Below are 25631 nucleotides of genomic sequence, written 5' to 3' on the forward strand. Positions count from 1 at the left end.
CCTACATTGCGTCGATCTCCGAGGCCTTTGGCCCTGCCCGATCTTCCACGTTGCTCCCGGGAAAGTGCAGGCGGCCACGTCAATAATACCGGAATATCAGGAAACTGTGTTATTCCTGTTGACCGTCTGGACGCAGGTCGTCAGTCTTTTTGAAAAAAATCGCTACGTACTTGCCTCAAGGGAGCATCGGCGTTCTAGCATTGTAGCGCCCTTGAACTCATCCTACGGCAAAGGTCGAAATGGGGAACTCCCCCACTAAAACAGGTATTCAAACAACCCAAGATCTCAACTGGCTTCCATGACCGTTACCCAGCAGCCCAAATTGCTTAAGACGGGCCTCGTCACAGGATAGAAATTTAATATGTTCTTGCCGGAGCTGGCATCTGCCAGGTAGAGGAACCTGCTCGCTCTATTCTCGCACACCAGCGACCGTTAACTCTAATGCCTAAATCTGGCTACACATCTTTTCTCTCTCAACAGACATTTCTTTGTCGGAGTTATAGGGAAACTCCATCCCGTGAAGCAAGATTGTCTAACGTATAGTCCTGTATTCCTGTCCTGTGATTCTTGGTCTCTACCCAGCTTGTGAACAGCATGGCTCGCAGCTGTGCGCCAAAGTCGCACATGCAACCACATGTGTGAACCTTGGCAGTGACTTCCAGTGCGCCTGTGCAGCTGGTTACGAGCCAACAGGGAAAAGTGTGTCAGCCACATGCAAAGGTACGGATGTGAATGATTGCGCCGGGAGATTGAGAGGGACTTTCGTGTCAAATGTTCGGCAGACATTAAGCATGGCCACCTCATACCGGAACATAGAGGGCCACAAAATCGCTCCGCGCTCTTGGTGATCCCTGGTGTAATTATGGGTCATAGTCATGTCGAAAGATGGTAGATGGCTTTGGGCTTGAAATGAGACTCAGATGTCCATGGCGGAAGGATTGCCTAGCAGCAGTTTTGTCCAGTCTGTTGTCTCCAGTACTATCCCGTTGTTATGGTGGAGTTTAATCTTATGCGTTGTATGTCGGTGCAGATATCGACGAGTGTGCAACCGGCAAAGATGACTGCAGTTCGAAGATCACGAATTCAGTTTGCCGGAACACTGATGGAAGCTTTGAATGTGTTTGTGGCATTTACCGAGCGTTGAGTGGAAACTCGTGTGAGGGTAAGACAAACACACCGTGGTGTTTTGCACCCTTCTGCGTTACGATCTTGAAAGAAATGAGGAAGGACAATCTTTTGTCAGCTCTGATTGTCAGAGGGAGCGAACCTCTGTAAACGCCTTCCGTCAGCAATGTTTCAACCAAAGGGGAAGAGGCCTGCTTTCTCCGTTGCTGTTGTGAAGCACGTATGAAGTGGTAGAGGCAGTAGTAACGGAAAGGTCTCGTCATTTAGTTTCGTAGTTGCATGCCGTCCTAACAGTCAATCTTCAAGATCCCATACAAGTGCAATTGAGTGGGCTGAGCTGTTATCCTGTCCCAGAACAGGCAGAAATCAGCTCGTACGCTAAACTATGGAAGCAGGGTATCGTCGCCCACCGTGTGCTCGCTTGTTTCCCATGTTTCCTCCCTGTGTCGCTAGGTGCCTGGTGACAACCTCCTGTGTCTAGCTCTCTCTAGACACACAGGAGAGTGCTGAGATGATTTCCCCTTTTCGTAGCCTCCCCAGTTTCGTGCCGTGTTCTCCATTGTCTTCTGGCTGATGCTCGTGTTCCCAGACATCAATGAATGCCTCCAGAACCGAGGAGGCTGCGGGAACAACAGCGAGTGCATCAATCAGATCGGTGCCCCTCCGCTGTGTAAATGCTGGACCGGCTATGAGGGCAACAACGATCAGCCCGGAACTGACTGTAAAGGTATAACGGAAGAGCGATTTTTTTCACCTCTCCTACTCACTGTTGTTTAAGCTTGCTATTGCCTTAGTGTATCCCGCAATGGGCAAAAACTGGTGCCCAAATCCAGTCTGCCGCCCAATTGGAGTTGCCCGTCAATCGGGGCACCGCGACCCCCCACATAGCGCTGCCATTCGTAGTGCGAAAATGACTCGCCAGAAAGGCATCATCCTTCTGATCGCCTTCAGGGCTTATGGGAAAAGAGACTCAATATGTGTCCGTTTAATGGCGTCCTCGAACGGTGGTTAATGCGATCTTGCCTTCGCAGATATTGATGAGTGCAAGTCGTTCCCTTGTTGGCAGAACTCAACGTGCGTCAATACTCCTGGTTCCTACCGCTGCCAGTGCGACACTGGTTTTACTGAGACGGGTGACAATCAGTGTGAAGAGATTGACTACTGCGGAACCGGCCAAAACAAATGTGATCCTCACTACGCTGACTGTGTCCAATCCAATGGCGTCTACACATGCAAATGCAAGGACTTTTTCAGAGGCACGGGAACGGTCAACAACTGTACTCGTAAGCTTCAAGCTCCTGTCCTTTCTGATGCCGCAGCCCATGTAATAAGTTTTCAATCTACATGTTGAGGCTGAGGAGTTAGGAACGGATCACTTTGTGCAGCGTGGGAATGTGGAACGGAAGTCCAAACAGGAAGCTCCTTGATTTCTAGAACGAGCAGTGGCCCCTGTTCTGGTTATTCTTTGATTTGCATGCTTCAATAGCTGTATCAGGGTACGAATATCTGGCCTGCGAACTACTAGGAGCGTCATGCAGCTCCTACCAGGAATGTCAGCGCGAAACGATGGGCACCTACTCCTGCAAAGACAAAACCTCGATACAGCAGCTGTCGACTTTCTTCTCGGAAGGCGGGAGCTCAAACACCCCGACGTGGGTCTGGCTAACTGTTGTCTCCGGCGGGTTCGTACTCATGCTCTTTCTGTGGTTTTTGACAAGTAAGCGAACGGTCTTCAAAAGGCATCTCATGCTGCGACACGCGAAACGGTAGATGTGTTGCCACTCCAGACTAGCGTGTATAGAATGGCTCTCAAGAAGAATGAATTTCCGTATTCTGATGAAGGCTAATGTGTGCCGTGCCTTACTACCATTCTCCTTTCTCAAAGAGTGAACGGAAAAGGCGCACCGGTGACGGCGAAGTCAGACACCCCGGTCACCCGTTCGCAGCCGGTCGTTCAGCATGAATGAAACGTTATCCATCTATACCACGTAGGCACTCAGCTGTGTTTTATATGCTCGCTGCGCGAGTACACCAAGGGTAAACGGAAGCATGCGGAAGGAGGACACGGTTCACTGTATGATGGGGATTCGTATGCAGCCTTTGGCAACACTGCACACAGATGGCTGGCGCGGCTTTCTTTCTTCTCGTACTAGATACGTGGGAGGATCGGCTGATGAATCAGCTCTCGGTATGGTCCCGTCATCCGTCATTTTTGCAGAACATCTCCTGGACAAGAAAAGGCGCGAACGCACCCCCGAGGCAGCAGTTTACTCTATTTACGGCCGTAAGAGAACAGTTCTTGCAGAGTACTAAACGCTTCTAACGATGTCGGCCGCAGAGTAAACGTCGCAGCACAAATAGATTCTCTCTTCCAGTCTTAGCCTGTCGAGACCAGATCAAACCGAGGTGACGGGGGGATTTCACGTCGGCAGCTGCTTGACGTATCAGTGGTCCCGAAAATTACAAAGTTGCTGTTCAACAGCAACTGTCTCAAGACCTTTTGCCCCTATTGTTTTTGAAGCTGAAGCAGTTGATGATATATGTTGGACATTTCTTCAGAGGGTGCCGCCGGCTATGGGGCCATGGACTACTACGGATAGGTGCGACCGAGAAGAGCACTTGGAGTCTGCATACGAAGATGGAGGGACCGGCAGTCCGCAGCTACATCAAGTCATCCTGCATGCCACCGTCCCGATGTGTCCGTTCATCTTTTCAGTCTGTCACAAGCTTGATGCGTCTAAGGAGGCGCTTGTGTGTTGACACATTCGTGATCATAATTTTATTCCCTGACCGATGCGTTCCACAATTGGCATCGTGCATGACACCCACGGTCGAACACTATGCCCCACGACTGATAACTGGTTCGTTCGTCCACTTGTTTCCACTTGATTGCCTTTGTGCTCCCTCGTTTGACCTTCTAAACGGGCAGCGAACACTTAGTTCACAGGTTGTATCGTCTACTTTATGATATAGAAATATACGTACCACCCCAAAGAAGACGCCTTTGTGTTTGTCGAACGGTTAGGATTTCCTTGATTATAGAACGTACGAAATAAGAAAAGCAACGTAAGCCTTTATGAAGTTCGAGAAATTCGGAAGCTTGACAAGTTGCACACCACGTCTCATATAGCCATCCCATTCGAACACAGCGCAAGGTCATTCCCGCTTGGCGTTGGGCCGACGATCCGGCAGCAGGCATTGCCACTCATTCTACATAAATTGGCCTCAAGGCTCCCTCAGAAGAGGGACTAAGGCAAGCTTACAAAGGCAGCTATCGAAAAAGCTGAAGGTTTGTCCAAGGCAACAAATGTCAAGGGCTCAGAGGATACACGATTGTAAGCATTTATTATTCAACAGCAACCGAAGGAAAGGAACGTGTAACGGAAGATCAAAGAATGAGACACTCATGTCCCCACGAAACTGGTCTCAGGACTTTAGTTTAAGAGATTTCTTGAGGACTCCATAGCACATCAGTTTAATTGTCAGCCATGTACATAGCATCACCGTGGCATTGGATACCGGGGAAAGTGCCGTTGTGAATCGGCGGATAATCATTTCTGCTGTTATTGGCTCCTCTGGGCACGTTGGGAACGAAGAAAACTCTGAACATGAGAGTGTAGAAGACGATCCCACCGTAACTATTACGAAGTTTGTTACTGCGTAGTTCTGGAAAGACAACCAGCGCAGCCACGATATCCATGGGCCTAATCTCTCTTGCTTAACATAGAAGCCACTACTGATGGAAGATGAAATCAGAATGACCGACAGCAGTAAACCTCCTAGACGTGCATCGTCCACAACAATCGCAGCAATCAGCTGCCCTATGGCTTGAGCTATGCATACAAGCAGTACCAGCTGAGCCCAGAAAGCCTGGAGAATAGACAACACAGGAGGTACAAACATAAAAAATACTTAGATATGGTCTCTTTCAAAAATAATTCGAGAGCAAACGGGAAATTCTGTGGAATTGCGCCTGCGCCGCGAGAAACAGAATCGTAGAAGTCTGCGCAGACAATGAAGCAGCTGTCAACAGATGCGTGAATCAGCATGCGTGTTTCTGTAGTACAATCAAGAGCAGCTAAATGGGAGTATGTAGGGCAAATAGAAAGTTAGGCACGTACAAATGCACATCAATATATTTATTTACTTACTAGTGCATATACATATGACATTTGGCTCCGTCCTGTCTTCCATCCGAAGCATGCCTTCCATCCGAAGCATGCCTTCCGTCCGAAGCATGCTTACTCAAGCGTGGTTATTCATTCCTCTACGTAAACGCCAACGGATACTTTATCAGTACAAGGAGCCACTAAAATGCATTTCAGTACCGTAATCATGGCATTTGCCGTTCACGATCCATGGCAAGAAGACCCACACATTCCCCCGGAAACATCCACAGTGAGAAAATGAGACAAGAAAGTTTTTCAGAAGAATATAACTCAATCCCCTTCGCTGTAATGTGTCTTACCATGAACACTCCCAAATCCGAGGGCAGTCCTACAAGCGGATATACGATTGTTAGCCACAGCGAAGGGGTAGGGATCTGGATGACGAGGTCCACCACTGTTTTAGCGAAGAGATAACTTGACACTCTATATGCTTTGCTGCTTCTTTCTCTGGAGATAACAGCGCGCTCAGCTGGAAAAGAGGTGAATGCCATATACGCGGGACCGAAGCTATAGTAAGCAGTAGCGAAGTAGAGTAGGCCTGCAGTGGAAAACGCAGCAAACGAGCTACGCTCAGGTAGCTGCATTAGTGTACATACTTCCTTGCGAAGACAACGAAACAGACAATGTGTCCAATACAATAAGATTTTGTAGCCACGAATCCCGGATGCTTTTGAACACCCATACGGCCGCACCTCGTTTAAAATCTTCACCGCATGTACAGTGACATACCTACGAGGTCAACGCCATTCCGGCTTCATCCAGTTTCGAGAAATCATCTTTGGAGTAAAGTGCGAAACCCCAACTATTCTAACGGATTGCTCTTCCGCAGTCTGAGATTGCGCAAGCCGTCGGCATGAAGGCTCAATGCTGCGGGAGCCACGAATAAGTATGCAGACAGTTCTATTTCGCCTCTTACCCATTCGGTCCATGAGCTTTTCCTCGGAATAATCTTTGCAACTTTGGAAATAAAGAGATCCAACGACAGCCCCGATTACAGCTGCTTGCGCCAGATCAAGCAAGGTACTCTTTCCTTTCAGTTCCTTCCTGATCCCGCGGCACATGAGCACCCAGACCTGTTGAAAGTAACTTGGTTCCGACATCGCCACCTTGATTTCCTCATCAAACGACAGGAACGACGTCCTCCTGGAAAACTTCCGCCCTCCCCACTCCATCTTCTTTGGAGCGAAAGAAGTAATGCCATCAGATCGCACCTGTATTGCTGTTACCGGTGCCGCGTTTGCAGACAACTCGACATTTCTCTGTGAAATGCTTCCATTCAACCCACAGCAGCATGGATGAATGGAAACTATGCTTTTTCTGCTTTCTGACTTTTTTCCTGCACAGTGTTCGTCAGTTGCGGATTTCATTTGTTGGACCAAGTCGGATCTCCATATGTTCTGGTTTGCGGTCGTATTCGTCAGCGATTCTAGCAGCTGCACGTGGGTAGCTTCGATTTCGGTGCCGTTATTGCCCTCAAGCATCTTCTTCGACATTTCTGAAGCTAACGCTTCCTGTGACCGCGTACTCAGTCTGCGCGAGCCACAGTATGACTTCACGCCGGAGTCGTGTTCTTCGTTGTCTCTTCGCTCAACCATAGGACTCCGGATCATTTGTGCTGCCAGTAACGCATGTGGTGCATGTTGTTTCTCGATGGCTCCGCATCGGAGGGGGCCGTCGAGAGCGTTGCAATCATGCGTTTCAGGGACCCGTTCCTCTACTGTGCAACCGTGGGCAGTCCGTTCTGAAGAGTCCTTGACAGGTGTTTCGGTGAAGTCATGAAATCGGAGCTGGAAAGTCGTTGTGTCCAGTCTACGGCCGTATGCTTCTACCAGAGAATGACTGTCATCGTCTTGAGCTTTGCTGGCCTCTGCTGATAGAACTGCAACGATTCTTTCTTCAGACGGTTCAGGTGGTCCGTCACAAAAGTGCTTCATCACACCGGCCATCGTCAATTCCTGTGTTGCACTCAAATCAGGCTGTACGTCACAAACTCTGGTCAGGGGAGCATCGTCAGTTTCCTCCTCTCTGGGCGTGTTGCTATTGCTATTCTCGGACGCTCCTTCGAGGGGACCAGCCTCATGACTCTGTCGCTGGATACTTCGCCTCCCAAAAAGGCATGTCTCTGTTGTTTTGTCAGTTTGAGCAGAGGTTCGTGCAGCTCGACAGGTGAAGGACCCGCCCGCCGTGGATGATACATCAGCGGAGACATCTACTACTTCCTGCGGCGCTTCTAAAGATTGTATGTGGTCTGGTACCAAACCACTAGACAGTTCGGCTTCCTTCTTCTCGATTCGGCCTTGATCATCCTGTATACTGGCAATTGTATGAGCTTCGGCGGCTGCAGTTGCGCTGGTGATCGAGCGCCGTCTAATGTCCTCATCATCCGATGCACTGATGACGTGCATAACGTAATCTGCAATGTTCCATCCCTCTGGGCAGTGGAAATTGAGAGATGCAAAGTATGCACAGACGTCCGAGGGCTTCCCCTGGTACACGATGTGACCGTCTTTGAGGAATATCACCCGATCAAACCTCATGAAGACCTAGAAACAACAGAGGAAAGTGACAAACACTGCAGATTTAGTCGATTTCTCCACGTGGTTCCATCAGTGCCGTCACGGTCCCTACCAGCTCCTCGAAACCACAGTCTAAATGAGTTGATAGGTGTAGGCTAGGTGTAGGTTATAACTGATAGACTGCTGTGCATTCGATGAAAGATGACCTCGTGCATCACCGGAAAACTCCACTCGTCCCTGAGCCCGAAATAGGCGAGAACAGGTGCATTCCTCAGTACGTTTCGCGTCTACACCCGAAGTTGTTTTAAAAGCGCTTGTTTGTACGTCGTACGTTGCTGTTTGGCTGGTGTATGGTGCAGACAGTCGTGCACCTGTTTGCTCGTGTTAGTCCTTTTAACATGTCGAGAAGCGCGGCTGAGATCGAGGCGTCCAGTCCACTTGTGGGCTCATCCAGGAGGAACAGCGACGGATGAAGTAAAAGTTCGTTCGCGATGTTTAGCCGCTTCAGCTCTCCACCGGAGAGGCCACGGCAGAAGGCGCTTCCAACACGGGTGCCCCTGCATCTGAGGAGGCCGACAGCAAAATCATGTCCTCCAAAACTAGTGACCCCCCTCACCTATAGTACTTCTCTTCAATGAAAGCACATAACATTGTTTTTTACTGGGAATGTTGTGGTATACACTCTCTGCTGAGCATTCCCAGCATCATGAATCAGGCCTATGCACAAAGCAGATAAAGCACGTTCTCCACGCGAATCTTTTCACGGTGTAAAAGAGTGGTTCGCCGTTAGATAAATCGTATGGTGAATATGGGCCCGTTCGTTTAGGGTGTCCACGGAAGAGTTGGAGACTGGCATCCGAACACAAGGATAAACTTTTACGCAACAGAAAGCAGCAAGCACCTGAGAATGTTCTACATATATACTCAATTTTTTTATTGCTGGCATTAGCAGTATGGCTTTTGCTACGCTAGGACACGATGGCGCCGCGATTAGACTATGAAGACGGGAAATTTGGTTACATACAAGAACCCAACTGTAGGTATGTTGTTGGAGTTCGTCGAGGACAAAACCGCATTGTTCAGTTGCGTACTTGTTGAGCTTCATGGCATGTATAACTTCTTCCACACGTGCCTTCTTCTCTTCGAAACTGATTTTCTTCCCCAAACGCAATCTGACTGTGTACATCAATGTCTCTTCGACTGTCAAATTCCCGAAGAAATGTTCCTGCTGCATGACATAGCCAACAATTTTCTTCATTCGCGCCGGGGCAGGCTTGCCATTGACTTCAATTAGCCCTCCAACACCTTTTTTGAGCCGTCCACAAAGCACAGACAGAAAAGTGCTTTTGCCTGCTCCAGAAGGACCAAGGATTCCCACCATTTCTCCAGGGGCGAAATAGCCGCTCAGACCAAACAGAATTTGCCGCGGACGGACCGACGTGGACGGAGACCACGGTGCCGAAGTGGAAGCAGAAGAACCAGCCTTCCGCTGTAACGATCGAGCAGCGAAAGTATTTTTAACCCATTGCTTCAAGGATTGTCGTGCAAGGCCTCTGGGAGGAGTATATGTGATGTTTGTGAAGCGTATGAACTGCAGGCAAAGCCAAAGAAAGGCTCAAGACTTTCTACTTTCAGCGGCGGAGTGACCAAAACAACACTTTACGGGGGAATGTAACTCCTGTTTACAATGATGGAAAAGCCTAGCCTCGTCGGGCTGTAGTCAACTCAGTTGTTCACTTCCGCGTAGAAGATTGACACGTTGCACTTTCCTCTAAACAGCACGCATTGCCATTCCCTGTGAGTGAAAGATGGCATGTATTATATATATAGAGAGAGATGGGGTATATGCAGTGCACAAAAGCAAACACAACTCCGTGTAGTGCTCTCTGCACGTCCTCCTTAGTGACAAGTTCTGTGGTATCGAAGAGACTTTGCAAAACTGGGTTAATACCAGGGACTACACTTGCTTGAATCAATATGTGGAGATGACGAACTGTGACAAACATGTCGAGTGTATCCTTATATCCTGTATCTGCTCTGCACGTTTCTTACCACTTGTATCCTCGTAGTATGCTTCTCTTGGTCCGCCTCTTCCATCTGCACAGAATCATCTTTTTTGTCGAGATTGACCGCAGCAGGTGGTGTGAACGCCTGGACTATTCCACTCTTCGCAACGCCATTCTGATCAGAGAATGAACTTACTCTTTCATATCCGGGGACTGAAAGGGGTCTAACCGGACCCGCGAAACCATGTCTACTTACGGTAGGTAATTCAGGCCCAGAGGGAATGCGGCATGGCTCTGAAACAGACGTGGTTTCTCTGTCGAGCGCAACTGGCGAAAGATGCGCGGTCGACCTGCGATGATCCCGCATTGCAGCATCGTCTGAAGCTCCCTTCTGGCAACTGGAAGTGAGGGATTCCGGCGGCTTCCCGCCACCGGGGAAGTGGGCAGCATTATAAGCACTGTCAGCATCCGGAGGGGAGGGCATAGCTGGAAAACACTGGTCTAAACAGTTGCAACTTCGGTGCCCCCAACTTAAAGACAGAGTAAACGACCTCCCATAATACGGGGCGGTAACCGGTTTCTCCGTTTTCGGTACGAAGAACGTCTGAAACGAGAGCTCTGCTGTTAGGTCGGCTGACTACATGCGTGAACGCCCATCCTTGAAAGAGTCGGTGATGGATTGAAATTGCCTGAAACCGTGGCCATCAGCTTTCGCCTTTTTTGCGGCCTCCGAAACTCTGTAGAAGATTGGAGAGCTCACAAAACAGCAAAGAACAGGCGCTTTTTGTCTCAATTTATTGGAAACAAGCCCATTCGATACAGCGGGTAAAAAGTCTAGGAGAACGCCAACCAATACAGACTCATGTTGACACATGGGAAACTCACTTCAGCCACTTCACTTGCCGCGCGTGTCCGACAGTGCGGTTGCTCAACAATACGTCAAGCCGCAAGTGGGTCTGTTCAAAAGTGGGCACAGGAGCAGTAACTCTGGACAGCTACCACTCGTGCCCAGAATTAAATCTCCGATGGGACAGTTTGTGGGTGTGGCGTAACCTGACATTACACATCACCTCAATGTATCCACCGGATGTGACATTTAATGCATGGCGTCGAATATTGGTCAGTGGGTTTTGACGCTTGCATACTCATTCCCTCTCCAAGATGTACCACTAAGCTCTTAAGAGATTTACGTCAGAGGAGCTCCATATCCGTGCTGCCTACGTCTGTACGAAAGATGAGTCGGACTCCGTCCAGCGATGCAGGGGGAAGTATCCTCATGTTGTGGTGGCCACAGACTCGTTAAGTGTGCCAGCTACATAGTCAGAAATTTGAATACATGAAAGAACATTTCTTCTCCAGGTAAATAGCTGCTGCTCTGTTATGCCGGGTATTATTGGTTTGAAACCGCTAGTCAAGACGGTCGCCGGTTGAAACCAGGCTCGTGGTACAACACCTAGATGGTTGTACATCGCATTGTTATTCGTGAAGCCTGCGTCCATAGACAAAATATCTTCAGTCTCCTTTTTACTGGGGAAAACTACTGAAACAATAGATACCACAAGACGCTGCGAGAAGAGCTGTTTCGTTTCCTAAATTTGGACTCAGAATTCCACAGGTTTGTACAGTTTTCTTCGGACGACCTGGCCCCTGTGGCAGCTAGAAGTTGTTTGTTGTTGAATCGATAGTGTATCACTGCGAAAAAATACTCAGGGTCCATGATTTCATTGAGGATTCCTCTCCACCGGTGTCTCTAGCATAACCAGTTCATTTGACAAATTCTTTTCGTCGGCTTCGGACAATTTTGCTGCGTTAACGGAGCAGGTAACTGCAAATGTCGTGCTGCCTATCTGGTCCCTGTCTACCATTAGAACAAATTATAGCGTCACCAGGAGTTCGACGTTCTCCGGCGGTTAGTGTTGTTTCTGTACTTTGTGTTGGGGTTGCTGAGAAGCCACGCTGAAGAAGTGTCGTACCAGTGGGTGACCTCCGGGTGATATCGCGTTTTGATCCAGGCGGAACCCGATAGTGTAACGGAGAGATTGAAGGCGGTTGACACAATTGCACGTACCGGGCGTCCTCGCCACACTTTCGCAAGTTCACCGTTCTAGCGCTACACTAGCAGATACGCAACTCCCGTTCAGGACAGTTCTACATACAATGCACTTTTGATTAGCAGGTATATTTCCTCGTTGTGTAGTTGTGGGACACTACTGTCGTGTATCACTCTTAAAGAGTGACGCCCAAGCGCGACTTCCACGCTGTGCTCCAGGGTTGCGCCGATGCCAGTGAGCCCTAGGGTTCAGCATTCTGAGACGCTATAAATCACGTTCTGCGCAGAGGTGGCTGCTGTGATGCCTAGCACAGCATGAAAACGAGTCAGCTGTGTTTTGAAGGCCCATTACAGCTCATCCGTACACGACTCCGTGAAAACTGAGGCGCACTACTGACACCACATCCTTGTTTCGATCATCCAGTCCCAGGTGGATAAAGAAAATCAAGTGCAACTTCCGTTATTACAGTTGAGGTAGAGCACTCAATTGATCCAGATCGACAGTCATCAGGTGACCGGTTTCCGGAGGATCACGCACAGGGCTGACACATCTCATGGTGAGGATATGCCCTTCGCTTAAGGCATACGGACACGAGCAAGCGCAACAGCCTCGTGCCAGCATGTGGCGGGCACTACTGGCGAAGCCTCATAAATCGTCAGAATCATTGTTTATCCTCCGGACAATAAAGTGTAGATCCCGTTGCCTTACGCATAAAAATGCCTGGACACACAGGTGGAGGAGACTGTCCGGGCTTGAAATGACAACGCTACCAGTCCCCACGGAGGAGTGTCTGAAAAGCCATCCTATCCTCGCGACGGGTAGTACGACTATCGGTCGATATTTCCGTGTGCGATGACATGGTTCCAGCTAAGTGAACTGTGATCGAGCGTCGCTCGCAACGGTTGAGCACGTCAGTTACCTGTGTTGTGCGGGCGCCGTTTGAGCGCACTCTTGCGGGGACAGGAACCAGATCATGTTACGTGAGCAACGCGGATTGTAAAAGCTGCGCACCGCTGGCATCCATGGCCTGTCGTCTCCAAACGAGAGAGCAAATAATGAATGTTTGTGCGTGCCGAGCTGAGAGACCTGGAGGCGCCACGAGAACTTCGCACGACGTGCTGAGAAATTCAGCTCCCTCGGCTATACTTGCGTCCGCTAAAGTGCGCAAAAGAGTTCATTCTCTGTTGCAGCGCTATGGTACGCCCTGATGAAAGGAGGAGATTCCCCTCGACAACCGCTTCTGCAAAACCCGAATAGCTACCGCGGGGGCCAGCGCACCGCCCCTGTCTTTCCATAGACTCCGGATCAACTTTTGTCCGTTTTGTCTGGTTTCCCTTCCGCTTTTCCCCTGGGTAACGGTGATACTGAGCACTCGGTAGTCCCTGTACTGTGTGTGGACTGAAATCCTTCGCCGTCACTTTTACGCGCACACCGAGACATGCTCAGCCACAGGAAGTCTCACCTAGAGGCGAGAGACTAGGGATCGACCGAGTTCTCGGGGTGTTCTTGATTTCCAAGCAGAGCACCTGGAATTCGTGAATGCAAGAGGACCGCCCTCGTGACAGAGATGCTGACAGGGCGTGCATTTAAATATCCACCTCTAGGAAAAGGGAATTGGCGGCTCGAGAGGACCAAGCTTTTTCGTGTCTTGGTGAGAGAAGCAGCAGTGGACCGCCGATCCGCACAAAAAACAACACCAGCGAGAGCGGTTATCACCTTCCCCCCCTCGCTTCTTCCCCCGCTTGGTTCTGTTCTCTGCGTTTTCCCCCTCCCGCCGCGGTGCGAGCGAAGGCCACCTGCGCGGGGTGATGCGCGGCAGCAGCGCAAGACGGCAGAGACGACATATCAGTTCTTTTCGTTATCGGTTATTTCGTCTCTGTGTCGCACAAAAGGAAAGCTAACTTGAAAAGATTCGTGTTTTTACACACACGTCTCGGACAACCTCCCTCCCATAAATTCACTTTTCGAAGTCTTCCACAATGAAAGGGTGAGTCGAAAAACCGCCCCTCCAATGCAACCCCGGGAGACCCCCCAGAGAAGCAGGCCTGTCTGTTATGATTGCGTCAAACACCCGCATTGGGAAAAAAACCAGCAACCCCAGCCTCACCTGTGTTTCTGTGTAGGGTGGGGAAGCGATAGCCAAGTCCGTCTTTCCTATGCACGAGAAATATGTGGCGATGCTCTGCCTGTCTTCTCTTCGATACCCCGGGTTTTGTCTTGATCAGACAGGAAGAGGTGTATGGCTGCAATTCCGTCTGTTCCTGACACAGCCAGGCATATGCAGATATGGTCTCTCGCAATCCTCTTGTTTTTTGTTCCTGTATCCTCTTGAAACTGCTGGGTGACTTATGCGCAAAACGCTCCTGCTGTCAGTGCTATCCGAGACTTTCCCTCGCCCCCCATGTGTCGCACCACCGCTCTCGGAGGGAAAGCGCTGGCGAGCTCCATCCGAAGTCATCTCCCGGCGTCGATTGCGCGGTTGCCTCTTTTCGCGATGCATCACTTTCCGATTGTTTTGGTAGAAAACGCGCACAATTGTAAACGATTCAAAATCTTTTTCTCCAGCAACTACTGCCCAGCGAAAGAGGAAGGGAGGGTGGGACTCCCGGCGGATGTAGGTGGGTTTGTTTTGTGTAAAGCGCCCTATCCAGCTTTATCTGGTCATCCACAGTTGCGAGCAATGCAGAGTGAACCAATTCACTTTGTTTTTTGTTTCGTGTGTGCTGTTTTCAGCGCAAGCAAGATGGCACGCCCCAAGGCGAAACCCGCGAAGAAGGCCGCAACAAAGAAGGCCGCCCCCGCCAAATCCTCGTGCAAGCGCAGCGCAGCCGCCAAGCCCGCCGCCTCGGCGCCTTCCACCGCCTCGAAGAAGGTGAAGAAGATGGTCACCAAGAAGACTGTTGCCAAGAAGGCGGCTCCCAAGAAGGTCAGTGTGAAGAAAACCGCCACCAAGAAGGCGACCAAGGGCAAGGGCAAGAAATAAATGAGTTTCGACGCGGGAACCCTTCGTCAGGCACACCAGACGTAGGCTGCGCAGGTTTCTCTGGAGGGAAGACCTCGTCTTTGTTTTTCCGTGGCATTCCCCCGGTGTTTTGCCAGAGAATGCGCGGGGTGCTCTCGGCTTGTCAAACATTCAACGAAAGGTCTTGGATACAGCATTTGGAAAGAGGGACGAGGGTGCCGTGGGCCATGGCATCCACACGAGACAGGAACTCGCAGTCTGCGAGCAGAAAACCGACACGTGCGACTTAAAGACGACTGTCCTCGGGTGAGAGAGAGTGCCATGACTGGCCTCTTCCTCCCTGGCTGCTGGCGAAAGATCCTCTTTGCGCCGATCGACGAAGAAGGACCGACATTATATGGCAATCTGTTTTTCTTGAGAGTTTTTCAGAGCTACCATCCTTTGCGGCAGTCTGCTACAAGGAAAGGCGCTCCTCTCTTTTAGGCTTCTCTAGAAGCCACCACGCCTCTCGTGACGCGAACGCGGGCTTGTGTTCTTGATGCACTTTTCTCAAAGGTGCACGGTGTGGAATCAAAAAGACCAAAACGAGACATTCCTACTCTCGACGTGCCGACGGAGTGTATTCCCACTATGCTTGAAATGCCGTTTCAGAATCATCAGGGGGTGTTTAAGCAGGTACTCCACCAGTGGGTGCGCGGTCCTGACAAATGTACGCAAAAAAAGTGCTGATGCCGCTAGAAGACATTTGCTCTCTGTTTTTACTGCTGATGTCCAAAGACTTACGGATCAGAAGCAGACTACCGGATTCCTCATTAGCAGGCATCAACGAGAGTGACCTCAGATCTAGAGTCGTAAGAAGTTTCGTATGTACCTCAGAGCGTTGGGCTCTCCACGTTAAATGGACACCGAGGTGGCTGCCAGCTTGTTCCGATCGAGGGGCAGGATATAGCAAAAGTGGGGCTTTCCGTTGTGCTCGCAACGTCCCATGTTGGACTTTTTCGCTCGAGGCTGCCTTCAAAGTACTTATGTTTGCACCCTTGAGCTTTATTCACGCCGAAGCAAACCGGCTGTCGAAGCTAGCTGGCAATCTGGCGGGGCGCATCGGACTCACCGTTTCTTTCTCGTGGATGCTGAAGGACGGGGTGGAGCAGCGATCTTCGTTCCGACTCGTTGGTCTGGTGTGAAGCCATTTAAGAGAGTAGCCAAAGATGCCACTAGAACTGAGATGAGGTCCAAATGGCTGTACAGACGATGCCAGCGCAGGTACTACTCTCTGCGTACACCGATGACGTCACGACAGACATCGTGGCTTGGCGTTTTCTTCAACGGAGGAAATGTCATACCGAAATAGCGGAGTGGCTCGGCCGTGTGTTAGCAAAAGGTGGCATCACTCGTCATACAGAAAGAGACGGTGGAGAGCGGACCAGAAGGAAAGGTTCGTGAAAGGACGATCGACAAAGGGGTGAGAACCGAACAACTTAACTGCACGTGGACGTTCAGAGGAGAGCACAGCTGACTAGCTTTCTACACCCCGTCCGACGCCATGTGAGAGTTTTGGCCTTGTTTCCTGGTTTTTGTCATTCGCCTGGCACGCTTGAGGCAAATGTGCTGGTGTTTCTTTAACTGCCGGGCGCCGCTCTTACGTCGCAGTGTCTCTTCGCCGTCCGATATGCAGTAATATTCGAGGTTCTTCCTATTTTGTCGAGAAACGAGTGACAAAGATCCTCTCTAGGAGCAACCGCCGCAGGAAGCGGACCTATCCGCCGCTCGAAGTCTCTACGTGCGCGGTGTCGGCAAGATACGGCACATCTGTAACGGACCCACTAGGTCGGTGAGAAGCTATGCCCCGCAGAGAAAAAACGTGACCAGAAGCTCCGTAGGTTATTGCCTGGTCCTACAGTTTTTTGTTTTGAAAGAGAAACCCAGTGAAAAAAAAACACACGAGACAAGAGCCATGTACTTCCATTCGTCATACACTTCAGTAGAACAACACGACAAGCGTGGGGGAACTGGACGTGGAAACGACAGAGAGCCGTTGCGCGGCACCTGCCGATGGGAAAATCCCGTAGACCGGCAGCATTTGCCGTAAAACACAGACTACAAACACATGCCAAATACGAGCCGACTGCTTCCAACTGCCGATGCAACGCATGCATAGTGGGTCTGTCTCGCCTCCGAAACATTTTCCCGTATTCTGTATCCGTTCTCGAATCACAAAATACCCCCCATTTCATTTCCAATCCCAAGAACGCTTTATTGACAAATGAAACAAGCACCGCAACGAAATACCTGGACTTACATCAGACACGAAAGCAAAGCCTGGCTGCGACCTTTCCAGGGTTCTTCACGCAGACGGAGGCTCGACGCGAGAGACCCGAAGCCACGGAAAACGGACAAGTTCACGCCTCCTGTCTTTCTGGTTGACGCAGGCCGAAAAGGCATGGACACGATCCGATCCTTCCACGCAAAGAACACATTTCTCGCGGGCGGTTTCCCCGCCAAAACTCCTAGACCTTTGCTTGTTCCTGGCCTGCGCCACCCAAAAGCGGAATCGCCTGCTCGTGATTCTTCACGCCCACATCTCCGGTTGGACCCCCTCCTACGCTAAAGCGCATGCTATAAAAACGATGAAGTTTTTGAAAACACCTGCAAAAGCTTTCTTCTCAAATCAGCCTCTGTCCGTCTGGCGCTCGTTCTGTTTTTTTCTGCCGAGACGGGAGTACGACTTTTGCGGCTGGCCCTATCTGTGTATGCACAAGGCCTATATGCACACGTGTAAGTACACCTAGAAATACATTCACATACTAGAGTTTTTGCGTAAACCTCTACAGATAGACACGCGGTAGCAAAGTACGCGTCGTTCTCCGCTCCAGAAGACTGAAAAGATCATCAACCGTGGTTTTCCCGCCATGGAAAACTCTCCACACATTCGGATGCGGCCTGGAGAACGCCCCACCTCTACAAGAGCACAGCGCACTGCTTTCAACGCACCGCCACACCCATCTACTGTACAAAATCCAAATGAGAACGCCCGCATCTTCCATTTCTCTTGCTTGCCGCTGCCGTTCTTTCTCTCTCTACACGTGTATCGTTTTTACCCTCGACTTCCTCGCTTCGCCGTCCTTTCTGCTCTGGCCTACGAGAGCCCTTTCCGCTCCGCTCGCCTCTCGCCCTGGTAAACCCCGCGTTCTCCTGTCTCCCTCGAATCTTCCTCACTCACACTTTTCGAGCCTTCCCAATTCAATTGCCGACACTGAAACACCTGTTCAACTGCGCACTCATGGACGTCAGAGAGGCGCTCCGGGCGAGCAGGGTGGAGTGCCCTACTGGCCCTGGCGCTTGCAGGCTCACGCTCGTCAGCAGAGACGGCTTCTGTGACCCTAAAGGCTGTGGCGTCTGGTTGGAGCCCAGAAGAAGCACAGACATTGTCGTGTTCGCGCGATTAAGCGTCGGCGTCGGCACAGGCGGCAGCTGGCGAGTCGCAGTGCCTGAACCCGTCGGCAACCCCACGAACGCAGTCCCCTCCCCGTTCCCCTGGCGAGGGTGTGTACCGGCAGGCGAGGCACTGGAGCGTTGGAATCCACTCACCCTCGAGAGGTCGGAAGCGCCCGAAGGCAACAGCCCCGAGGCCGCTCGCACCAAAGGATACGAGGAGTAAGCTGGAGAGTGCGAATCATGGACTTCGCCTGCGCTGGACTCCGCCCGTCGAGAAACAGTCGACGTGCTCGTGTACTGACGCGCTGGGGACACTGCTGCCGAAGGGGCGCCTGAAAAGAAAAACAGCACAGATTTTGCACATGCATATCTACTACATATCTATGTATATCGATGTATCTGTAGTTTTGCATCGCTTGGCCGTTTTTTGGGGGATCCACCACGGTAGGTCAAGCGCCAGGCGCGGACACCAATCTGCCTGCAGCGTGTACGCGCGTTTCCCGGGACACGCCGTTTGTCTCCGGTGGAAATCGAGGCCTCTTTTTTCTCTTCCGTTTCACTTACGCTGTGAAGTTCCGGGGTTTTCGGGAACGAGGAAAGAGTCGCTCGTTGAATAGCGCAGGCGGCGATCGGATCCCACGTCAGGCTGCCGACTGGGCGCCGCCTGCGAGACGCTGAGCATCTCCAAAGTCGAGGAGCGCGACAGCGTCGCCGCGAGAGAAGGCAAGGCTGGAGACGTGTTCTGACGACTGATGACGACTGTCTTCGAGGGGAAAGTGGAGGCAGCGGCCACGGGGACACGCCGCACCAGACCCGACTGTGCATACACCCCGGGCGGCATCGCGTCTCGTCGCGGCGGGTTTGGGGTCGGCAGGTGAGTGATGCGAGAGTAGAATTTCAAGAGCGCGAGGGGCGACGCAGGGTGCAACCGGTACGGAGCGAAGCAACTTTCCAGCAACGGAAGCTCACTCTGGCCCGAAAGGATTGTCGCATGCGACTCGCCCGCGAGCTTAGAAAACTGCACATGTGCAGGGACACGCACGGAGGCTCGCAGAGACGCGTGGGAAGACGAAAGGACGACCGAGAGACAGCATGCAAGAGTTTCCGCGATGCGGTCGCCCCCGCGGGGGTAGGACAGGCTGCGCACCACGCACGCGGCCACACCACACACATTGAACGTTCCACGTGAGTAGGCCGGGTTTTGTGTATGCGTCTTCCGAGTTTTTGAGGCAAAACGCGAGCAACGCCGAAGCAGAAGGGAAAAGTGCAGCACACGGTCTCTCTCTCTCTCTGCTGAGTCTTGCCGTTGTTTGTCCCTCGCGCTCCTCCACGAATCAGAGGACAGGCAAAGCACTTCCCTCCGCAGCGACGACGGCCGGGCGGCCACACGCGCCGGGTACACACACGGCGCGGCCGGAAACAGAGTCCGTCTCTGTTTCTCACCTTGAGAGGAATGTAAGGCATGTTCAGGGCAGCCCGGAGAGACTTGGCGAGGGTGAACAGCTCGTATCCCATGGTCCATGGGATCACGCTGTCTTTGTCTCCGTGCTCGATGTACAGCCGGAAGTTGCGGAAGATGTCCGATTGGGTCGTCTTCCCGATTTCTGAAACAGAACATTCCGCAGACACACACAGCCTCCGCTTTGGGCCTTGTGCTCGGTTCCCAACAAGAGAGTCACACGTGTGCAAGCGCAGAGAAAGACTGTCTTTTTCGGTTGAAAAGAAACGACGCTTCACACAGACTTCCGAGAGACACCCTGGCCAGTCGCGCGGCACACCCCAGGCAGCCGTCTCTCCGTCTCTTTTTATCCGTTTTTCGCCGACATGCACAAGTGTACACACAACACTCGTCCCCAGACACATCCCTGCAACCCCCCATGTTTCCACACGTGTTTGCGTTCCTCTACTTGTAGGTAGCCACAGAACGCGCCGCCCCCCGGTCACACCTTGCGTCGAGTGCTCGGCGCCTTACTGCTCATGACTTCAAAGAGACGTTTCATCGACGCTTCGTTGTCCCAGTTGATCTGCCGGCTGACGAGGGCGCTCGCTGCGCGGCTGATGAGCCCGCCCCCGCCGACCGTCGCCGCAGCGACGCGAGACGCCATCGCCTGGATCGAGGTGAACGGCGCGAGAAGCACCAGGCGGTTCACCTGGAAAGTCGGCGGAGACACCTTTCGCGAAAGAGTTCAGTCGCCGCGAAGAACGAAAAGAAAGCCGAAAAGGAAAGGGAGAACACGCCCACAAACTGCCTTGCCTCCGCTGGGAGGCTCGGCCTCTTGCGCGTCGCCCGAGGCGCAACGCGACGCTCACTGATAAAAGCTCGCAGCGGGAAAGACGACAGACGCAGGAGAAACCGGGAAAGAAGAACGGGGAAAGAGAAAAGAAACAGAGAACAGAAGGAAACAGAGAACAGAAAGAAACAGAGAACAGAAAGAGAGAAAGAAACGAAGAGAGAAAGAAACGAAGAGAGAAAGAAACGAAGAGAGAAAGACTGACGGCACGGAAGGCAGGACAGAGCACCACATCGCGAAAACAGAGAATCTCACCGCGCGCACTCGCCGCGCTCGAGAAGACTCTCTGCCCAGGAGAACCTCTCAAAAGAAAGCGAACCAGGAGACGTCCAAGAGACACGCGCAGATCTCTCGCTTTTATCGATCCCCCAGACCCCTCCCCTCCCCCATCCCACCCCACCCCTCGCCTTTGCGAAAAAACCTCACCGCGAGTCTGAGGCCATCAGGCTTGTCGGCGTCGCCGAGATAGTCCTCGTGGAGGGGAACGACTCGAGGACTCTCTGCGTCTTGGTTGAGGGCGACGTTGCAGGTGTCTCGGAGAGTTAAGTTTTCCTTGCCAAAGGTGACGCCAGAGTGCACTTTCGAGTTCTTCCCATCCGCGCCTTCGCCGGCAGGGTGTTGCGCTTCCCACTTCGAGCTCTTCATCCGTTCTTCCCACAGCCTCGAAGCCGTCGCAATCTTTTTCCCCGAGGCGGCCGGAGCGGGGGACCGGAACGTGCGCGAGGGGCTGACCCGCGCAAAAGGCAAGTCGTTGTAGATACACTCGGCGAGGTCAGCGGCGAGCGCGAGAGCAACCGCGCACCCCAGAGAATAGCCGAGAATGTTGATGATGACGCTGTCTTCGCCGTGCTGGTCCACCAACTCCATGAGGGCGTGCTTCACTGCCTGAAAAAAAAAGATGGAACGGAAAGGTGCGAAGAAGAGATGGAACGGAAAGGTGCGAAGAAGAGATGGAACGGAAAGGTGCGAAGAAGAGATGGAACGAGAGAGACCGAGATCCGCGGTGTGGCCGATGGCCCCATTTCGGGGTACGAGAGACACTGCGAGTGAACGCGGCGAGTCGTCGCACATCGCGACGCCACGCACGGAATGAAACGCGCTAGCCCCTTTTTCGCTCCTCGCCGATGTCTTTTCGCTGTCAAACCGTCCTTCTCTCCGTCCTCTGGCGCTTCGAAAAGCGGCGCTCGTCCCCTCTTCGGCGCATATGTCGCTCTCTCGAACTCCTCTTCGGCGGGGCGAAAAAACACTGCATCCAGCTCACCTGGAGAACGCAGCTGCGGATCGTGTCGGGCGAGGGATGGCCGGAGGAGTTGCCGTAGCCGGGAATGTCTACCATCAAGAACGAAACGCGATACTTTTTGTCCTCCGTCACGCCCTTCATGTCGTACAGAAAAGGCCCAAACGGAGAAAAGGAACGGCCTGAAAAGAAAGGAAAACCAACACAGATACAGTGAACATACACCGTACCCGTACACACTGTACAAAAACACAGGTACACCGTGTTGACAGAGATGGGTGTGAACTAGGGGAAAAGCGACGGTCTCGACACAGGATGCGTCGCTCGCGTACTCAAACAAAAAGCAAGCAGACGCGCCCCGTTCGGTTCATTTGCGTTAAAATAAAGCATAAAAGATAGAAACGGATGTGAAAATGTGCAGGTTCACGAGCCTCTACGAATTTCGATTGGTTTTGCATGCATGGAGGAAAGACGAAAGAGCTCAGAGCTCACCTGTGGATTTTTGAGATTCGTCTGCAGCTTCACACGTCTGGTCTTGTGTGGGATTTCTTCCCTGAACAAACAACGCAAGGCCGTTCGAGAAAAGATTCTCTCTCGCTTCCCATCTGTCTTCTTCCCTCTACATCCCAGCTGGTCTCTCTCTCTTCTGCTTTCTCTCCTCTCATATAACGCGCGTATCTCGTTCTCTTTCTTCTTTCTCCCTTTCTTCTTCTCTTCCTCTTCTCCTTCTTCTCTCCTCTTTCCCTGTCTTTTCTTCTCTCCCTCTTCTCTCTTTCTCTTCTCTTCCTCTCTCTTTGCGCACCGCGGAATGGTACTGGTGGTACTGTCTCTGTCCTGAGTTGCGGTTCACGCCCCAGAAGAGGGAGCCTGTCGGCGTCTCCGCGCAGCCGGAGACCGTCGCTTCGCCAGGGCACTCGACGAATTCGCTCGGCGGGATTTCCGAGGCGAAGCGCAGGAATTTCCACGCCACGACGATGCCTGCAGAGAAGCAACGACGCACGCCTCAGCCCCGTTCAAAGCCCGACCTGCCGCGCAAACGCGCGCCAACGAAAAACCCCGTAGATCGAGCCGCGCGTTTCCGAAATACACAGGAGAGAGATCCGCGTTTCGGCTCCAAAATCGCTACACATTTTCTCGACTGCTCGCACACAACCCGGCGAAAGGCACACGCACATACACATGCAGGCACAAAAGACGGTTGGCTGCTCATCCCGACAACCGTTTTCGCACGCGGGCCGGGACCGCGCGACCAAGGAACATCTTTACTTTGTGCGCGACAGCGTTTCGGTTTCCGAGCCTCACCGTCGAGAGCCTGCATGTCCTTCCCCCCGAGAAGAATCCACAGATGGAGCGGCAGCTTCTTCGCTTGGCTGGCGCCGTCTCCGGTCCCCGAACTGCATGCGCCGACCGAAGTGTCTTCGTACAAAGGGTGAAACGCCTTCTGGCGAAACTGAAAGTGGAACTGCTTCCTCTCCTCGAGCGTCTCCGCGGGCCGGAAGGGAATCAGCAAAGGATTCGTCGGCTGCAAAGTTTCGGCGCTTCCGTTCGGGTGCCGCACGCGCTTCCACGCGCCTCGACTCAGCCAGCCGTCGTCGCTCGTGTAACACTGGATGCCTGAAAAAACGCGATCGAGAGAAACAACGAGAACCAAAGGGATCACTGATGAAGCACACTCTTGGACTCCACTCGCATGTACACCCACACACAAACTTATATGTATACATATGTGCAGGGACGTGGAGATTCCTGGTACTACGTAAAAGGCGAACTAAAACATATATATACATATATATATATATATATATATAAATGTAGGAGCAGTGGTGGGTGAGTCTGAAATTATCTGAATGTGTTTGAGAGCTTTTCCTCGTCTCTGGTTTTCCTGGATGTACAAAGAAGACGCTGAGAAAAGCCCTCTTTTCGAGTGTTGGCCACGCGGGAAGAGAGGATTTCGAAAGAGACAAACTTACACGCTGCCGCGTGGAAGTTATGGGGACAAACGGGAGGCAGCAGGTAGGCGTGGTACACGTAGGCGGGGTTGAGATGTGCGGAATTTCGATCCTGCGAAAGGAAAAACGATACCATATTCATCTACGCGTTTCCCCTCGTTTGGTCTGTGCACGCACACCGCGAGTTCCTCACTCTTCTGCGAAGTCCTTTCAGGAAGAAGATGTGCCGTGGGAAGTGCAGAGACTCTCGTGTTGTCTTCTCTTCTTCAAAGGCTCAACACCGACACACACATCCGTCTCAGAAAAGCGAGTTGCTGGCCACTGTCCGTTCACAAGTGCTCAGCCAAAACCATCTTCCGCACCGTTCTTCCTTCTCCTCCGTTTTCCCCTTCTCGTTTCCTTCCCGGCCCGATTTTTGGATTCCCCTGGCTGCCCGGCTTTCGCGCCACTGCCTACCACGAAGACGAGATCGGTCATCGACGCCACGAAGGATTCAATGCCTGCACGCATGACGAGGTAGTTCTCTTTGAATTGGGGCGTGGCGGTGTATGCTCGGGGGTTGTAGCAGAGAACTTCCTGCCAGGAAAACCTCCAGTTGCTCAGCTTTGTCGGCGCGGATTCGAGCCTGAGGGCGGGAACCTGAATTCCGGCCCCACCCGGCGCGCGGTACTTGTACAGAACCTTCGCGTCCAGGCTCCGTAGCGGCTTCGTCGGAATTTCTCGGCGGGCCAGAGCCTGTGGACACGCCCGGACGGGGCGCGCGTGCCGCTTCGGCTTCGCTTGCTTCTGGGGTGTACATATACCCGCTCCCACCGAGGCGGCTCGGCGGAAGCCTCCCACCACCTGCTGCGTCAGCGCGGCAGATTCCTCCGAGTGCAGCGGAGCCGCCGCCGCAAAGGCCACCGGCAAACTCGCCATCGCGGACGCGCCTTCCTGCTGGGACGTCAGCGAGGGGGAACTGTGGATGAAGCCGCCTCCCGACAACGTCCAGTCCCTCTGGGAGGGGAAAGCGCCGAACTCGCCCTCCACACTCCGCCGCTTGCCCTCGTCGTTTGCCGGGGCTGGGACGGGGGGGAGCTCGTCAGAGGTATCGCGAGACGCCGCCGACGAAGCTGGAGAAAAAGCAGCCAGCGCAGTGCTGCGCGAAGAAGACGCGGAAGAGACGGAAGCGAAGGTGAGGCGTGCGGTCTCTCGGAGATCCGCCACGGTCTCCTCGAAGGAAGCGGGGGAGAAGCTGGCGTTGGAGAGGCCGCCTGGTTGGCCTCTCGCGTCTCCGACGCTCTCCTGACCAGTATGCGGGGCCCAGGCAGCTTTTGTGTTCCCCTGGCCTGGACTCCGCGAGGCACGGCGCAGCGCCCTGTCATCCATGCGCACCTTCTGGGCAATCCCCGAGGCTGTGGACCATGATTCGGCGTCGGAAGGGTACGCCGAAGACGGGACAGAGGCGACGCACTCAGTCGAGGCGCCGCTCACGTCTTCAGGCGACGAAGCGTCGTTTTTGGTGCACGAAAGGTTTTCCTTCAGCCAGCTGGACTCATCACACGCGGAAGACACCAACGGCGTGCGCCGGGGTTGTCTCCGCGAGAGACTCGAGCTCGCAGCGGGGAGCGCAGTGCCCCCCCGTGATCCCCCTGCTCGGCCCTGCCGGGCGCTGGAGCCGGTCGAGGCCTCAGAAACGGGCGCCATCCGGTCACGGGAAGCGACGGAGAGAGAGGGCGAGAGGAAGGAGGGATGCCGCAAGACTGGAGCGCAGCAGGAAGAGAAGAGCGACAGAGATGACGCGGGCTCGGGGGGTTTTCTTGTGCGTTGTGCTGTGGAACTCCAAAGACCGAGAGGGCGCCGAAAGCCGAAACGGAAAAGATACTCGAAAGCCCTTTGATGGTGGGTGAC

At 52.7% G+C, this 25631-nt stretch overlaps 4 protein-coding genes across 4 annotated transcripts; 2 read left to right on the plus strand and 2 right to left on the minus strand.

Moving 5' to 3' along the window:
- Positions 1-1698: 1698 nt before the first annotated feature.
- NCLIV_058240 (uncharacterized protein) lies at positions 1699-3725 on the plus strand (the record flags this gene model as incomplete). The annotated part of the gene is made up of 5 exons (XM_003885380.1): positions 1699-1852; positions 2157-2408; positions 2612-2842; positions 3344-3409; positions 3685-3725. The coding sequence occupies 5 exons, from the start codon at positions 1699-1701 to the stop codon at positions 3723-3725; spliced, it is 744 nt and encodes a 247-aa protein (XP_003885429.1).
- Positions 3726-4551: 826 nt separating this feature from the next.
- On the minus strand, positions 4552-10300 carry NCLIV_058250 (ABC transporter family protein,related; the record flags this gene model as incomplete). The annotated part of the gene is made up of 6 exons (XM_003885381.1): positions 4552-4995; positions 5594-5832; positions 6211-7837; positions 8142-8373; positions 8902-9401; positions 9863-10300. The coding sequence occupies 6 exons, from the start codon at positions 10298-10300 to the stop codon at positions 4552-4554; spliced, it is 3480 nt and encodes a 1159-aa protein (XP_003885430.1).
- Positions 10301-13846: 3546 nt separating this feature from the next.
- Positions 13847-14850, plus strand: NCLIV_058260 (hypothetical protein; the record flags this gene model as incomplete). The annotated part of the gene is made up of 2 exons (XM_003885382.1): positions 13847-13854; positions 14601-14850. 2 exons carry the CDS (start codon positions 13847-13849, stop codon positions 14848-14850), a joined length of 258 nt encoding a protein of 85 aa, XP_003885431.1.
- A 3219-nt stretch (positions 14851-18069) lies between these two features.
- On the minus strand, positions 18070-25427 carry NCLIV_058270 (conserved hypothetical protein; the record flags this gene model as incomplete). Its single annotated transcript, XM_003885383.1, has 11 exons — positions 18070-18596; positions 18829-19282; positions 19708-19868; positions 20237-20414; positions 20982-21440; positions 21817-21974; positions 22285-22345; positions 22595-22770; positions 23095-23406; positions 23763-23853; positions 24198-25427. 11 exons carry the CDS (start codon positions 25425-25427, stop codon positions 18070-18072), a joined length of 3807 nt encoding a protein of 1268 aa, XP_003885432.1.
- Between the last annotated feature and the right edge of the window lie 204 nt (positions 25428-25631).

The sequence above is a fragment of the Neospora caninum genome, chromosome XI (genome assembly GCF_000208865.1).
Source record: "Neospora caninum Liverpool complete genome, chromosome XI".
Lineage (NCBI taxonomy): Eukaryota > Apicomplexa > Conoidasida > Eucoccidiorida > Sarcocystidae > Neospora > Neospora caninum.